This window comes from Sciurus carolinensis, chromosome 3 (assembly GCF_902686445.1).
Source record: "Sciurus carolinensis chromosome 3, mSciCar1.2, whole genome shotgun sequence".
In the NCBI taxonomy this organism is placed as follows: Eukaryota; Metazoa; Chordata; class Mammalia; order Rodentia; family Sciuridae; genus Sciurus; species Sciurus carolinensis.
In genome coordinates this window covers 155,088,067-155,105,514 of record NC_062215.1, presented here as the reverse complement: position 1 = coordinate 155,105,514, position 17,448 = coordinate 155,088,067, and the positions used below count along the sequence as shown (strand labels likewise).

Genomic DNA, 17,448 nt, shown 5'->3' with positions numbered 1-17,448 from the left:
ATGTGGGGAGGAGTGCATTGGGTAAGAGAAGACTGGAGGAACTTTGGATTGTGTAGAGGGAAATGGGGCGGGAGGGGGTGGGAGAAGGAAAGATAGTGGACTGAGACAGACATTATTACCCTATGTACATATATGATTACACAAATGGTATAAATCTACATCATGAATAACCATAGAAATGAAAAGTTGTACCCCATTTGTGTACAATGAATCAAAATGCAGTCTCTAAAAATTAAAAAAATTGAATTTTTTTGAAAAGAAAAGCAAAAATGTACAGCAATACATGTAGCACTTGAAAAGTATTGACTTAAAATCACATCACTGCAAAACATAATGCACCAACCGGCAGTGAAAGCAATGTTCTGTCATGACTTCTCAGCTCTGCCAGGCAGCATGAAAGCAGCTATAGACAATAAGTAAGCAAATAAATGTGCATTCGCATAAAACTTTTTAGGAACACTGAAATTTTAATTTCATGCAGTTTCACATCTGTAAAATATCCTTTTGATTTAATTTTTTTAAATTTCAGGACAGTTTTAACTTTATAGAAAAAGTACAAATTATAGAAGATGGTACAGAGAATTCTCATACATCCCCACATTCAATTTCCCCTGTTATTAACATCATATGTAGCTGGATGTGGTGGCACACACCTGTAATCCCTGTGACACGGAAGTTGTGGCAAGAAGATCACAAGTTCTGACCAGCCTCAGCAACTTAGCAAAACCCTCAGTAACTTAGTGAGACCAGGAGCAACTAAGCAAGACCCCCTCTCAAAATAGAAAGGGCTGGGGATGTACCTCAGTGGGTTCAATCCCCAGTTACCCCCACAAAAAAAAAGTCATGTTAATGTGCCACATTTGTTATAAATGATAAACCAATATTGATACATTATTATTAACTAAAACTTTATTCAGATTTCCTTATTTTTTTATTCTTTTGTTCTGAAATCCCATCAGGATACACCCCTACTTTATGACATCATGTCACCCAGGGCTCTTGGTTAAGAGAGTTTCTCCAAATTTCCTTGTTTTTAATTATCTTGACAGTTCTTAGGAGCACTGATCAGGTATTTTTTTTATGAAGTCCCTCCACTGGGATTTGTCTATTGGTTTTATCATAATTGAAATGGGGTAATGTTTTAGAAAAGAAGACCACAGAGGTAAAGCAGCATTCATAAAAATTCATATCAAAAGTACATACAACCAATATCACCTCAACGTTGGTATTAACCGAGGTTCTTCTTTTGGTCTTGATTGATTTATTTTATTTTATTTTATTTTTTATTTATTTATTTTTTTCAGTGCTGGGGATGGAACCCAAGCCATCATGTGTTGGGCAAGTGCTCCACCACTGAGCTACAGCCCCAGCCCTGCCACTTTTGATTTTTATTCAAACATTTAAAAATGTGAAAACCATTCTTAGTTCACAAGACATATAAAAACAGGTGGTGGGCCAGATTCAAATAACAGACTATAGTTCACCAATTGTTGTTTTAGTGGGTAAAAATTGTAGAATAAAATGTAATAATTGAGGGTGTATCAACTCAAAATTACCTTATTCTAATGAGAATTGAAAGAAATGAGGCACTACCCCACAAGCTGACAAAAGATGTATAATATAATCAGAAAAAGAAGCGGTCTACTGGCTGTTGCTTCAGAGGACTTGGGAGAATCTGATGAGTGATATAACTATGCAGGATATTTATCTGTTTAGACACAAGATTCAATATGAAAATATCAGTAACTATGACCATCACCACCTATATCAAGAAAGTAGGCTGAAGTGAATGTTACCTTGATTTTAATTGTGAAATTATTCAAGGCAGCTAATTAGGTGGTATGGATCAATAGAAGATTTTCAATAAAAGAAAATTTTAGAAATGTAAAAATAATACATGACCAAGTTCATCAATATTTTACACTCCCCATATTAACCATTTTCAAAAATATAAAATAGTGCTGAATGCAGGAATATTTAAGTGTACTTCTTTCACCACTGAAATCATAATTCAGAACTCAAATTCCATTTTGAAATAACTCACTTTAACATTCCCAAGTTTGGAATCCTTTGGACACCCTCATTCTTTAAAGCCTAATTTTTCTTTCTGCACATCAGCTGACACTGGATAGTGCCCATTGGCTCTGTGGCTGGGTCTGAAATTGTTATGCTGGTGTTGTAAGGGGACCGTGCAGGAAGGTACAACTCAAGATCCCAAATGGTGGCTCTCTGCTCTTTTATAATATAACTTAACAAATTCTAACTGCCAGTTTTTTATGTTTTTGTAAACATTGTGTGTGTGTGTGTGTGTGTGTGTGTGTGTGTGTGTGTGCGCGCGCGCGTATGTGTGTGTTTACTTGGTGGTGACCTTTTAAACAAGCAAGACTGGAATAAGACTTATATTTTATAGTTTGTGATTAAATGAGTTATAGAGAAAGGGACAGAAGGTCACACCTTATAATCTAAGTGGAACTGGGAGGTGACAGAATAGCAATGAGAGGGAAATAAAATGAATATATAAAACAGGAAAAGAGTTGCAGGAACAAGAAAAAAATCAATTGTATCATGAGAAAATGTAATATATTAAATTTTACTTAGGATACAATGAAAAGTATGTCAGAATTGAATATGCACAGAGCCAAAGACTAAATGGGGATATGGGCAGGTTTTTTTAAACTCCCATATAATGCAGAAAAATTAATACATATAATGTAATTATATGTATATAATACATTCAGTGCAAAAAAGTTCTCTTTAAAGCTAGTGTTGTATTGATAATCTGAAGAAATCTGAATCCTCTATATGCTGAATTTCAAAACGTTTTACTCTTCATATACAAAAGAGAGAGGGTGGGGAGAGAAGAGTTTGGCTACTTACCTGTGGCTGCCCAGTTAATTTTTAGCAAAATGTGGACAACAAGCCAGGTCCCCCGTTTCCCATTAGAACTTTCTCATTCACTCCCTTGATCATTAAGACAATTCTACAGAAGCACAGCTCTCTAGTGGTACTCACTTCAAGTGGAAATGAAAGCAAACAGTGATAATCACTATTCAAACCCTGTTGACCTGCCTACGCACATGACAGATGATCAAGATCATTTCCTTCAGGAGGCTGGCTACCAGAATTCAAAATAATACAAAATCGGGCTTTAATTCAATTACAGGTCAATACATAATAGCAGCAGTGGCCAATGTTCTACCCATCTGTAATTAGTATCACCCTGCAGGCAACGCATCTGACATACAGCACAGCTGTGCCAACCTGGGGAAGAGTAGGGCCTGGGAAAAGTAACACGGCTGATATCCATCAGCCATATTGGAGCAAAAGCAATGAGGTAAAAATCACCATTCATAATAAAGCCAACAAACTATAACATAAATTTATACACAGTAGAAACTCTGTGAATCCATGTTTTTACAACTATGCATGCAGATTAGGAGCATAAAGGAGATTTACTATGAGGCCTTAAATTAAACAATTTTCTGTGGTCTTCCAAAAAGTGTTTACACTGGAACTCAGCCTTAGTTTCCCTAAATTTTGACATGAAGTTACGGTTATCCATCAGACAACAGCCATGTTTACAGGTGAAAGGGAGGAGACCAAGGAGAAACTTTCTTTTTTTAAAAAAGTACCTTCATTGAATCACACACATACAGACAAGCACATTATTTTTTTGCAGCACTGGGGATCCAACACAGGGCCCCGTGTATGTGAGACAAGCACTCAATGCTACCACTGAGCCACATCCCCAGCCCAAGAAATCAGTCTCAGTGGAGTGACTGCATTGGGAAAAATAAGAAGAAATAAGATGTATTGAGGCAATTTAAATAACAGATCTGGAGTCGGGCTCAGTGCCACATGCCTGTAATTCCAGCAACTCAGGAGACTGAGGCAAGAGGAAATGCAAGTTCGAGACCAGCCTCAGAAACTTAGCATGGCCCTAAGCAACTTAGGGAAACCCTGTCTCAAAATAAAAAATTAAATGGGCTAAGGTTATGGTTCAGTGGTTGAATGCCCTTGGGTTCAATCCCTGGTACCAAATATGCATGCACGCACACATACATACACAAGTAACAGATCTGGAACAATTAAGGGTTTCTTTTTTTTTTTTTTCTTTCTTTAATAAAAGTATGTTTATTTCAATAGCAACTTAATAAAAAAGAGTTAACTTATTATATGTTCTAATATTTGATTTTATTTTTACCTCTGGTTATTTTTTTTTTTTTACAGACTGCATTTTGATTCATTGTACACAAATGGGGTACATCATTTCATTTCTATGGTTGTGCAAGATGTAGATTCACACCATTCATGTAATCATACATGTACATAGGGTAATGATGTCTGTCTCATTCCACCACTTTTCATACCCACCTTCCTCTCATTTCCCTCTATGTAATCTAAAGTTCCTCCATTCTTCTCTCACCTCCCACGCCCCCACCCCCATTATATACCATCATCCACTTATCAGGGAAAACATTCAGCCTTTGGTTTTTTTGGGATTGGCTTATTTCACTTAGCATGATATATTCTCCAATTCTAAAAGAATTAAGAGTTCTTGTGTTGTTACTAGAAGCCAAGTGAAATCCTAGTGAGAGTCAAAAAAGAATACTCATATTTGACAAGATCATGGGATATAAGTGGAATCTGGCGACAAACTTTTGGATAGTCAAAGAGGAAAGACACGAGGTAGCGCCTCAAAAATAGGAGCTTACTAGATTGACTTCCTCTCCTACAGGAATTATCATCACTCAAAGCTTATTTCAAACATCAATTTCAGTTTTAAAACATTTCTAAAAATGCTGATCATGCTTTTGAAAATGTGAGCCTTGTTTCACTGTAGTGCTGTTTCCAGTGACTTTCAGAGTGTCTGTCCTTAGAGCCCTGGCTGAGCTGAAGTGCCACGAGTTGTCATTTACATGTTTGTTGGGGAAAGCGATCTTTGTCTTCCAGAATTTATGCAATCTGAAAGAAAAGCGTATTTGCTTTTGATGTAAAATTTTTCCTAACATACTTTTATCTAGATAACATGAAGAAATTTCTTGGCAGATATATTTGAACTCACAAGTAGGACAGGTTTCCAGTAAAAGAGAGAATACAAACTTAATAAGGACAGAGATTTGGGGTTTTTCACTTTTTTCAATGAATTCTTACTTTACCACTTGTCTTTTTTTTTTTTAACTAAACAATTAATTGGTAAGGAATGGAAGGATGTGGCAGCACGGACAGGGTAGCAATCAAAAGATCCAAAGGTTCATTTACCTTCCTCATGGGTGGTTTTGAGGGTCACAGAAAACAAGACACACAGAGCATCTAATTGAGCACCTTTTCATATAACATGGCATAAATGTGGTCTGCATAAATGTTGCTATCATCATCCGATTTGTACATTGATCACAGTTCATATATAAATTATCAAAATAAATATGGTGGAAGAGGAAAATGGAAAAAACATGCTGAACATGAGGAAGCTGCAGAGGCCAGGCAGGCACACTTGTCTCTAGCTGAGGATGTACCACGTACGCTGCACAGATATGAAAGTCAAGGACAGACAAGCACATCAGGAAAAATAAAATTCCCTCCTACGACAGGAAGGGAGATAGATGGAAGTCCAGAGCAGGGGCAAAGAGCTCCTCTTGCAGTATTGGCAGTCTGTCTCTCTGGAGTGGAAGCTCTTTGAGGATTGACGCATGTCTTCTTCATAGTAACTATAACACTCAGCAGTCCAGTGCAGTTTTAGTTTAGAAGACCTCGAGAAGAGTAATTATAATTGGAGGGCACTTCCTTATTTACACACACACATTCACATACAAAATTTTAGCTGTTTTCCTTATTCTACATTGATTGATTCACTAGTGAGGCATCTTGAGTGTATTTATTCTACAAGTATTTGTTGAGACCTAACATGGACAAAACACTATCTATAGACAGTATGTTAGAAGATAGATATAAAGAAATACAGGGGCTGGGGAGATAGCTCAGTCAGTAGAGTACTTGTCTCTCAAGCACAAGGCCCTGAGCTCGATCCCCAGCACCGCAAAAAAAAAAAAGTAACAGGTATTATAAGTTATTCTCATTCAGGAAATGCCAGCCAATTTGTAGTCAGATACAAGCAGTTTCATAAGGGAGGGGCAGAAATTTACCTTCAGGGACATTACACATATAAGTGTATTCCAATCTTGTCACCTATATATTTGGCTAGAAAGTATTAAGCAATTTGGGGGTTACTGAATATTTTAATTTGTTATCAAGCTGTATCTTACTATATTATTTGCTAATTCAAGTAGTAATACATATAATTGGTCATCTACCTATACTTATGCAAATATTTACCAATATTTAATGAGCATGTTCTGGGTACAATGCATTGTGGAAAATGATTATGAATCAAATTTTCCCTCAAGTAGCTCAATATCTGTGGCACTCAATATAACCAATATGACCTGAGCTTTGTTTTTTGGTACCAGGGATTGAACCCAGGGGCATTTAACCACTGAACCACATTCCCAACCCTCTTTATGTTTTATTTTGACACAGCATCTTGCTAAGTCCTTAGGGTCTTACTAAGTTGCTAAGGTTGGTCTCGAACTTGCTAGCCTTCTGCCTCAGCCTCCCAAGTCACTGGGATTCAGTCATGCACTACCACGCCTGGCTAATATGACCTGGTTTTTAAAAAATAACATGCTTAATGTTATTTTGCTTAACACAGAAATATCATGCTTAATGATAAATCTCTAGAAGCAATTCCATTGAAGGAGGAAGCATAAGGTGCCCCCAATAATTACCACCATTCAATGTTCTACTGAGAGTTCTAGTTAATGCAATATGAGAAGATAAAGGACAGAAAGAAATAACAGGTGCAGATAGTGGAGAAAAATGTTGCTGTTCAGGAATAAACTTGGTACATATAAATCAATCAATAAAAGTAAAAGAGATTCTGTATACCAACCATAACTGACTAGAAAATATGATAGAAATTATGACAATGACAACGATAATGATGACGACACTGACGGCCAGCACTTACAGAGAGCACATCAGTTACAGGAGTACGTTAAATGCTTCTCCTGAGATTTTCTTGTTACCCAACACCAACACAATGAACTCGGGTTGGACCATCTCCACTTTTCAAATGAAGAAACTAAGCCTTTTTGAGATATTAAGTAATAGCTGGAGAGGAGGAAACACAGGCTACAGATTCAGTTCTGACATCGAAATTCCTAACTTTTCCTATTCTGTATAGTTCCCTTCCACCCCAGAGAGCTACGACTTTCTTTCTTTGAGAGTCTATAAAACTCCATCAACGAGTAGAATACCACCCTGCTTCTTCATCAGTTACTAAGACAAGAGAATTCTGGAAACAAACTCTCCAAGAGACAGGCATTAGCAGCCCAGCAGCCCTCACCTCTCTGCACGTCATTGTGACCAGTTGCAGGTTCAGTTGCATCATTGGTACCCCACCTCTGCCCCAGCATAGAGTGACCTTCTTAAAATTAGAACTGGAACAAATGGTTGGAGATTTGAGTTCCAAGCTGGGAATTGGAGAACATGAATTTTCTTGGAATGAAAGAAATATAAATTAGCATATTCAAACATTTATGGAGAACCTACAACCCAAAGGCAATATGCTAATTGTCACTAGGAGTTCCAAATGGTTTATTACATAGTCCTTTTTCCCTTGTGAATTTACCATCCAGTAAGAATCTTATTAAAAAAAAAAAAAAGAGAGAGAGAGAGAGAAAGAAAGAAAACCTATATGCCTTTTTAAAGAAATTTTGCCAGCCCTTTCAATTCCAGCATATTGTCATTGAAAGCCCCATTCACACATGTGGACTCCGGGATTTCTACAGGCTGATGATGCTGAACACCCGTTCTTCATTCTTTCTTAAGCTCTATAATCCAACATCCAGACATCTGCTAGATATCTTCTTCCTTGCATCTCAGACTCTACAAGGTCACAAAGGTGACCTGCAAAGACCTTCTGATAGTTACTCTATCTTCAGAATGAAAGAGGGAGGGAGCTATCAATCAAGTACTCATATTAATGGACCCATTATAAGTCATCAGCATTACGAATAAAATGCACTATTGCTATCAAAGAAGTCAGAAAGGAGAAGTCATAGAAATAAAAGGAAGAGCCCGGCTGGACAGAGGAAATAACCTTGCAAAATTCTCATACACACACTGAAAGCCTTCAGCAGCTCCCAATCAAATTTAGAAGTAATCTCTAAATAATCATCTAATTAAAATGAAATCTTGACTAATCTGCTACTAGATAATGAGGAAAGAGCTGACATTAATTCTCAGAAAACTTAAGGCTTTTGCTTACTTGTATATTTTTAATTCAAGACTCTAACATTTTATAGGTAGATGCTATTACTGCCTCCATTGTACAGTGGAGGAAATGAGAGTCAAAGAGATGAAATGAGCTTTCTAAAATCACATAGGCATTACAAATTTTAAAGAATAAGTCAGACACAGTGGGGCACGCCTGTAATCCCAGCAGCTGTGGAGGCTGACGCAGGAGGAACACAAGTTCAAGGTCAGCCTCAGTCATTTAGTGAAACCCTCAGCGACTTAGCGAGACCCTGTCTCAAAATAAAAAATAAAAAGGGTTGGGGATGTTGCTCAGTGGTTAAGCAACACTGTATTCAACCCCTGGTACAAAAAAAAAATAAAATAAAATAAAGAAAAGCTCAGAGAAAGACAAAAGCAATAGAGAGGGGGGAAGAAAGGACATGGATGTATTCTAGCAGACGACAAAAACAACGGAGGTCAGAGACAGAAAATAACCAGAATGCATGGATGTTGGCTGGAAAGTTCTATTTTTACTTACAAAGAATTGAGGACATTCTGGGAAATGAAGTCTACTTTCTGTGCTCTGCCAGGGAAAAAAGCCCACTGCCTGTAGGCTACCGGGACTGAAGAAACTACCTGCAATTAGTGCAGCCACTGAGAAGTCCGTCCCCTCAGGGACAGAAGGCTGCCGTGTAACTAGAGGACAAATGGAAACAGACTGGCTGTCAACAGGAAAGAAAGAGAACAATTCAAGTATGGGATGCAGCTACAACAGTGCTGGTGGCAATAAGCACAAGAGAGTGACAGCAGTCACCTTTCCATTTAATGTTGCTAAGGATGGTCTCCCAGCTTAGCTGACTGTGGAGGAGCTGCCCGCATCCTACAAATGTCTTCGTGCTTAATTCTACCAGTCATGGCCTGTTGGTAGTTCATCATTACCAAATTTTCCAATTAACGCAAGAAATTGAGAGAGGTGCAGAGTGTAAGCTTACTTGATTGATTTGTCCCCTTTTATCTCTATCCCCGCTTCCTACTTCTCTACCTTTGAAGTAGGACAGAAGAGGCTGGACACCCAAGGAATTTTCAGGAAGCAGGTTTATTGACTGCAGGGTTCAGAGGTGGCTCTCACCTAAGAATTCTTCCTCTGAACAAAGATTTTGAAAATTCTTTGAATTTTATACCAGTGAGGGGTGGGGGGGCTTGAAGTTTCCCATGACAAGTACCCTCTGTTTCATACCCTAGACCAGACACAGATTTCACAAGTTTGTTTATTTTTTAACCAAGAAAACAGAGATAACAACTTTCCATACAACACTTGCACTTGCACTTACAAGAAAGAGGAAACTACCAACCGCAATAACCTCTGCAGACATCCTGCTGATCTGACGAGAAGAGAAGCTTAATTATGGCAAGGGTCTTTTGGGTGGGAGGACCTGGTCTGCTTCACCTTCCATGTACAAACATTTAGGTGAGACACACGTATCTTTTATGTGAGTATATTTACACAATATGTATTCCTGTTTTATGTGTGTATATTTTTAAGAATAGTTTTTGATGTACCTTTATTTTATTCATTTATTTACATGTGGTTCTGAGAATTGAACTCAGTACCTCACACGTGAGGCAAGTGCTCTACCACTGTGCCACAACCTCGGCCCCATATGTGCACATATTTTAAGGTATATAAATGGTGTTATGCATCTCATTGTTTCTCTATCACATCTTATCTTGTTCTTAGAATCTCACCATGTGGGTTTGTGTACATTTAATTCATTGCTTTTTATTGTTGCATGATAAACCATTATAAAATCCAGACTGTGTCCAATAATCTAATATCATAGAATTGCTGCAATGATCATTACAGACCTGTGTGAGAAATTCCACAGGCTAGATTCCCAGGAGTGGGTATCGCTAGGATAGAATATGTATGGTACATAATCTAGCTAACCAGTGCCAAACTGACCCCATGATTAGGGCACCAGTAGGAAGGTTAGGCTCTAAAAACAGAAGTTAAGAGCATAAATCAGTGATGTGAGTTGAGTATACTGTTTAACATCTCTTAGCCCACTATTCTCATTTATAAAAGTATAAATAATTACAGTGCCTATCTTATAAAGTTACTACAAGAGGGCTGGGGAGATAGCTTGTGCCTCGCAAGCACAAGGGCCTGGGTTCAATCCCCAGCACCACAAAAAAAAAAAAAGTTACTACAAGAATCGAGTGAGAGAATAAAGTGCTTGGTACAGCATTTGGCACTTGGTAAGCAAATTAATGGCATGAAGAATTACTCTTTTTTCCACCCAGTAAGAGACTGTTTTATTTTCTGGTAGACTCTGACTCTTCTTTCTAGATGGTCACTAGAGCTCGCCCTACTCACTGCACATGAGAGGAGGTTGGGTATGGTCTGGGCAGGAATCTGAATACAGTTTTCTGGGTTTCCAGTTCAGTGCTCTTTCTCCTGCATCAGAATGCTCACAGGAGCATTGGGACCACACAGGAAAAATGAATAAGGACCAGGAGACTGCCCATTGGAATCTGCTCACACTGGGTACTCTGGGGAAATCACATGCTTCCACTCCGCATGAGCTTCTGGTGCTTTTTTCCAGTGGTGATGATTTATATTCATTTCCCAGCACTCACACTGTCTCAAAGCCACAGAAGGTAACTGAGTCATGCAGCAAGCAGCCCACTCTCAAACCCATCAAAACCAATGGTATGTCTTGATAATTTTGTAATGGAAGCAGCCATGGAGGGATGGATGGTTCTTCCAGAAAGAACAAGTCATTCATCTGTAAAGAGAGCAGTTGGCTGACAGCCTCCATCTGAGGTGCTGTCAAGCATCTGTCTCAGCTTTTGAGCTGTCGCTGATCTTTTAAACAAACTCCAGCTGATGGCCAAGCATAGGAACTAGGACATGGCCATTTTACATAGCTTGGGACTCCCATTGGGCAACCTTTGCCCCAGGACTCTCCATGAGGTGGCTGGAACTGTCCCAATTTGCTTGCTGTTCTGAAGCTCTCCCTGCCTGGTTAATTCTGCTTCCTCATTCTTTATCTTTATATTCTATTATTATTTTTTGACCCACTGTACACAAATGAGGTACAACTTTCATTTCTCTGGTTGTATATGAAGTAGTCACACCATTTGTGTAAGCATACATGTACACAGAGTAATGATGTTTGTCTCAATCTATTATCTTTCCTTCTCCCCACCCTCTACCCACCCCTCATTTTTCTCTGCATAATCCATCCTTCCTCCATTCTTGCCTTACCCCCTCCCCCTCATTATGTATCATCATCCACTTATCAGAGATCAAAATACTACAGTGATGCAGCCACATCAATGTTTATAGCAGCTCAACTCACAATAGCTAGATTGTGGAACCAACCTAGATGCCCTTCAGTAGATGAATGGATAAAGAAACTGTGGTATATATATACAAGGTAATATTATTCAGCCATAAAGAATAAAAATATGGCATTCACAGGTAAATGGATGGAGTTGGAGAATATCATGTTAAGTGAAGTAAGCCAATCCCCAAAATTCTTTCATCTTCCACAGGCATTATCGCCTCGCAACAAACTTCTTGCATCCCTAACTCCATCTCAATGTTACCAGAAGGACCCACTGGCACAGTAAAGGAAGTACTAAACACATTTATATAATGGCCCTCATTCCCATGTGATAATCTGGCTTCAGGAAATGCACTGCTCTGTAGTGACACACAATGTATGAAGGCCTGGGTCAACTGGGCATTGAGGCAAAGGCAGCATCTTCACCACCCAAACCCCATAGACGTCTTTAAAACAATTGATGAGCACTAGGCTCTATCTTCTAGTTTGTTATATGATCCAATGTTTATTGAATACTAACCATTTATTCTGCTTTGATGAGTTCTCCTTGGTATTCTATAATTATAATTCAAATATATGTATAGCTAGGAGAATACTCATCAATAACTAGGTGCTCTTAAAAAATAAATTGAGAGATTTTTCATAAATACCTATCTCTCATACTTGAGCTAATAAAATCAGCAACTAACACTTGGAATAAATAATACTCAAAATATATTTAGTCTCTATCAAATTTCAAAGCAGAGAATGACCATAACCTATGGTATAAACCATGAATTATAGAATTTAAAGAATCTTAGTCCAATATGACTCTTTTGAAGATGAATAAACTGAAGGTGAAAGAATGTGTAAACATGTATGCAAGTTTTGTTTAAAGTCCCCCCAAAACTGATGAATGTAACATATTGTCACTACTGGCATTTCAAACAATTCTTTACTATAAACATAAATAAAAATCAGTGTAAGGTAATGATTTTCAACCAGGAATGAACTTACTATCAAGGACATTTGGCAACATCTAGAAACATTTTTGTAGAGGTGGGATGGGAGGGGAGGGAGAAGTCACTGGCATCTAGTGGACAAAGGACAAGGATACCACTAAATATCCTACAATATACAAGATAAACCCCTAAACAAGGAATTGCATAACCCAAAATGTCAATAGTGTCAAGGTTGAGAAACTGATCTAAAGTTATCATATAATGTTCTGAGTCTGTCTTATTGAAAGCAAAAAGAAAAGGAAATATTCTATCTGCAATTCCAATAGTGTTTTTAATTGTACTAAGTAATATTCCCCATTTCCTTAAAAATAATCTAGAACTCTGAATAAAATAAATGATTAGAGTTCATTTAGAGGTGGTGGTTTCAAGCATATTATTCACATATGTAAGGAAATGTAGAACGTGCATTAGAGATCACCAGAGTTTATACCTATAATGAAAATGTATCATCAAATCCTCAGGGATCTTTTCCCACAATTCATATTCCTTCTGTTAACTTGATGACTTTTGAATGTACCTTACTTTTAAGCAGTCATTGCTAGTCTTATTAGTCAATGTATGAAACACAAATTTTTTTTATTTTTAGCATAAATCTACAAGAAATATCCTGCTCATGATAGATAAATCCCAAGATACCTATTTCCTAGAAATTCCAAGTTTTAATTTATGTGATTATGACTATGATGGGTCGATTTTTAACTACGAATTTAGAATAACTAAAATTCAAACTGGTAATTTGAAAGCCAAGAACATAGTTTTAAGTTTAGAAAATACCAGTACATAAATCGATGCCTCCATGCCTTAATTTTGTCACAAAGAATTTTTTTAAATAAAATTTGGAACTTCATTTGACGGTCAATGTGCGCCCTCTACCGAAGCGGAGCGAGATAACCTTGAGTCCGTTTAAATTACCACCACACGCATCTCTTTCTAGCTCATCTAAAAAGGTGCCTCTAAAACCTTACATTTCATTTGACACAAAAAAGGGGGGGAAAGGTGCTGATGAACTGTGCCTTGCACATTAAAGAGGCTCCACTGTGAAAGATCTCAGCCAATCTCTAAACAATAATACAATAGGAAAATGACAAATACCCCTTACTCCAAACGTTAACAACCGAGCTGCACATGTTAACATTTAGCACGATGATTTTATTCTATCCAGTCTCTTTGCTTTAATGGTACGTGATCCTGTAACAGAGAGGGTTAGTTATCCTTTCAGACAGTGGCACAATCGGTTCTAGAAGTTTTAAGTTCTCAAAAACGAGGTAAATTGCCAAGCAGCCAAAAATCATTTCGGTTATTTAAACGAATACCATAGTCACGAGAAAGAAAAGTTCCTTCACCTTCCAACTGCGCATTCTGATCCAGAACTCCGCTGTTCAAAGATCTCCCCTTAGTTTGCATACACCAAGTTGCTGATCCGAACAGCGGGGGCCCCGGACATCGCTCGCCTTGCAGCTCCACCAACTGCCTGTCAAACCCGCCGGGTGCGGCTGTGCGGATGCGTGAGCCGGAGCCCCCGAGCGCCTCGTGGGTCTCGGTAACGCCGGAGGCTCCGGAAGCAGGTGCCGCGGGTACGGCACTTACCTGGGCTCTGGCGAGGAGACAGCTGCCGAGCATCAGCCACCAGCATACGTAGGGTGACGCTCCCAACCCGGCCATGCCCGGAACCGCAGGAGCGAGAAGCCGGGAGCTTCTTCCTGGAGCTTCCAGACTCTCCAACTTGGCCGGCGCGGGGCAAACTTAGGGCCCGGAGGGAGACGCAGCTGGAGCGGCGGAGCCCGGGGCCACCGGCCGGGATGCCCGCGGTCGCTCCGCCAGCGCCTCGCGCGTCTCAGAGCCCAGGTCCTGCCGCGCCGCGGCTCCGGGAGGTCGCGTCTTCCAAAGGGAACCGCTTGCGTCCCAGGCTCGACTCGCAGCCCCGCGCCGCCCCCGGAGAGAAGAGGGCGGAGGGAAGGGGGCGGCCCCCGCGCCCCACAGCTGCCCGAGCTCCTCCGAGTCAGTCGGTCCCGCAGCCCAGAAGCCCCGAGGGCAACAGATCCAGATGAGCTGCTGCCGCTGTTTCCCTCCACTCTGTCCTGCGCCCTGCGCCGTCTATAGGGGCGCCCTGGATCCCCGAGGAGTGATGGAAAAGTTCCCTCCTGCCCAAACCCGCGCGCTGACCAGCCATCTGCCAAGGGACCTCGCAACCATGTGGATAAAGGCTTCCAAGGCCAGGCGGGTCCGGGCCTGTGGGTCGGGGCCTGGGTCTGTGCGTTCAGCAGTGTACAGCGCTCTGAAGTTCTGATTTCCTCCTAACCCCTATGACACAGTATGTGTGTGGCTTGTGATATAATCATCCCAAGTACAAACGAAAAATAGGATCTTAATAATAAAGGGACTCAATCCTGAGAAGACCACAGTCCCAAGGAAAGGATACGGTAATGCCTGACAGTTTTGTTTTCTTTGCTCTTACTTGTAGGGTTTTGTTGTTGTTGGTTTTGTCTTTTGCAGGTCTACTATTGAAGCCAGAATTGGGGACAAGCAGTTAGTGTAGAAATAGGGGATCGGGTCAGATGGAGGAAATGGAGGCCATAAAAGCCATCTGCCTCTGGCAGTTGGAGACTGCCCTGGGAGAATGGAATGTCAAGGACCTGCAGAGCCCTTTGATAACCAAATTTACCTGCGCCTGTCTGGGACTACAGGTAAGGAGATGCTAATTAATGCCCCCTGGGCCCTTACCTGCCTGAATCACTTTGGCCCTCCCCCTGCCCATCCGCTTCTCACTTTATGCATCTCACCTACTCACTAGGCAGGAAGGAAAAAGATAAGGGGGAAAGAACAAGAGAATAAAACCTATAAAAGGTCAAGATTTGCTCATTCTATGGATTCCACCTTTGGGTCCCCTTCTTCCACCAGGGAGAAGTCTGCTTTTACTTTTCTTTAACAAAGCTTCTTACTCTCTACTCTACGCTTGCCTCTGAGTGCTTCTCTGGCATTATACTTCAACACCTGAGGAAGCAAGACTTGTCACTGGAAAATGGCAGTATCACTATGTCACATTCCAACCTCCCACACCAGACATAGCTGGCAAGTTTATTAAAATGCATATTCCTGGGCTTTTCCTCAGACTCGCTGCATGATGTAATGATGATACTTGAACATGTAGTTTTATGTAAATCACTGAATAGTGTCTGCAGTAAATTTTTGAAATTGAAACTGTAAAAAAGATATGCTTAAATTGAAGGCTTATTGTGAATATTTTAAAAAGTGAATCCATGCTAGTTCTGTTGAAGCACTTCCCTGCAGTCTTACCTTGTTTGCTAATTTTTTTTTCAGAAATTTGACAATTTACAAAGATGACATCTCATTATTGCTCTAACTTTAATTTTTAGTTTATTAGTATGATTGACTATACATCTATACATTTATTGTCCCATTGACTTTGTTTTTAAAGCTTCCGTTCTTGACTCTTAAAGGAAGACATGAAGTGGCCCACTCTCAGAAGCTGAAGAGTCTTAAGTTTAAATTCTAGCTCAGCCTTTTCCTAGCCATATAACCCTGGGCAAATTAGATGTGAACTCTTTTTGTCTTAATCTCCTCAATTACAAAATGGGGAAAATAAGAGAGCCCCCAGTCTTAGTTCCAGATACTGTAACAAAATACCATAGACTGGGTGACTTATAAACACCAAAAGATTATTTCTCACAGTTCTGGGAAGTCCAAGGTCAAAGCACCTGGCAGATTCCCTGTCTGATGAGAATCCACTGAACTGCCACCGTCCTCTCACAGTACCTCAGGTGGCAGAGGGGGTGTGGAATCTCCCCCAGGTCTTTTGTAAGGATATTAATTACACTTATGAGAACACCTCTTGACCAAAGCACCTGCCAAAGGCCCCACCTCCTAATAATATCACCTGAGAGGTTAGGATTTTAACGTACACATTTGAGGGGGGACAAAAACATCCAGTCCGTTGCACTCTCTCAAAAGTTTGTTGGAAAAGTTAAATGAGTTCACAAACACAGAGCACTCAGGACAATGCCAGGTCAAGGGCAGCTGAGATGGATTAGTGTCGCTGCTGCCAATGATGACAACGACTTGGGTCTTGTGACCACAGGCTGCCAATGGACAAAGGACTGTAGTGAATTTCAGTGTTTCCTGATTGTGTAGAAAAGCTCTGTGTATATTTAGAATATTAAATTTTTCTGACATAAATGAAGAAATGTTTTTCCAATTTTATATTTGTACTAATTTGGGGGGGGGGGGGGGAGGGTAGGAGCACTACAGACTTAACCCAAGGATGCTTTACCATTCAATCACATCTCCAGTCCTTTTTTTAAAATTTAAGACAGGGCCTCACTAAATTGCTGAGGCAGGCCTTGAACTTGCAATCCTCCTGCCTCAGCTCCCCGAGTCACTGGGGTTACAGGTGTGTTCAACTGTGCCCGACCGCACTAATTTTTAATACTTTGATCACTGTTGAAGTTTTTTAAGAATTTATATATCTAAATCAGTCGATCCTTTTTATAGTTTCTTAGCTTTTATGTCAAGAAATCACTAAAATACTAAATAATTACTAAAATCAAAAATACAAATACTAAAAATTAGAATATCGTTTCATCAGATTGTTTTTCTAATTTTTTCATTTCATAATTTTATATTTGACATTTTAATGTATCATCTTTTAATGATAATGTAACAATTTCTCCAAATACCAGTTAACATGGCATTGTTTATTAAAGAATCCATCTTTTTAATAGAAAGATGTTTTGGAGGGCGGTAGAGGAAGAAAGTTTGCTCATGTTTCTATAATCACA

At 39.6% G+C, this 17,448-nt stretch overlaps 1 protein-coding gene across 1 annotated transcript in view; it reads right to left on the bottom strand.

Annotated features, from left to right (window-relative positions):
* The window catches only part of Pth2r (parathyroid hormone 2 receptor), a 92,402-nt gene extending 78,088 nt beyond the window's left edge, over positions 1-14,314 (bottom strand). Inside the window, exon 1 of the mRNA XM_047543890.1 lies at positions 14,240-14,314. Coding sequence (XP_047399846.1) covers positions 14,240-14,314 — 75 coding nt within the window. The remainder of the gene's footprint in view (positions 1-14,239) is intronic.
* Positions 14,315-17,448: the final 3,134 nt, after the last annotated feature.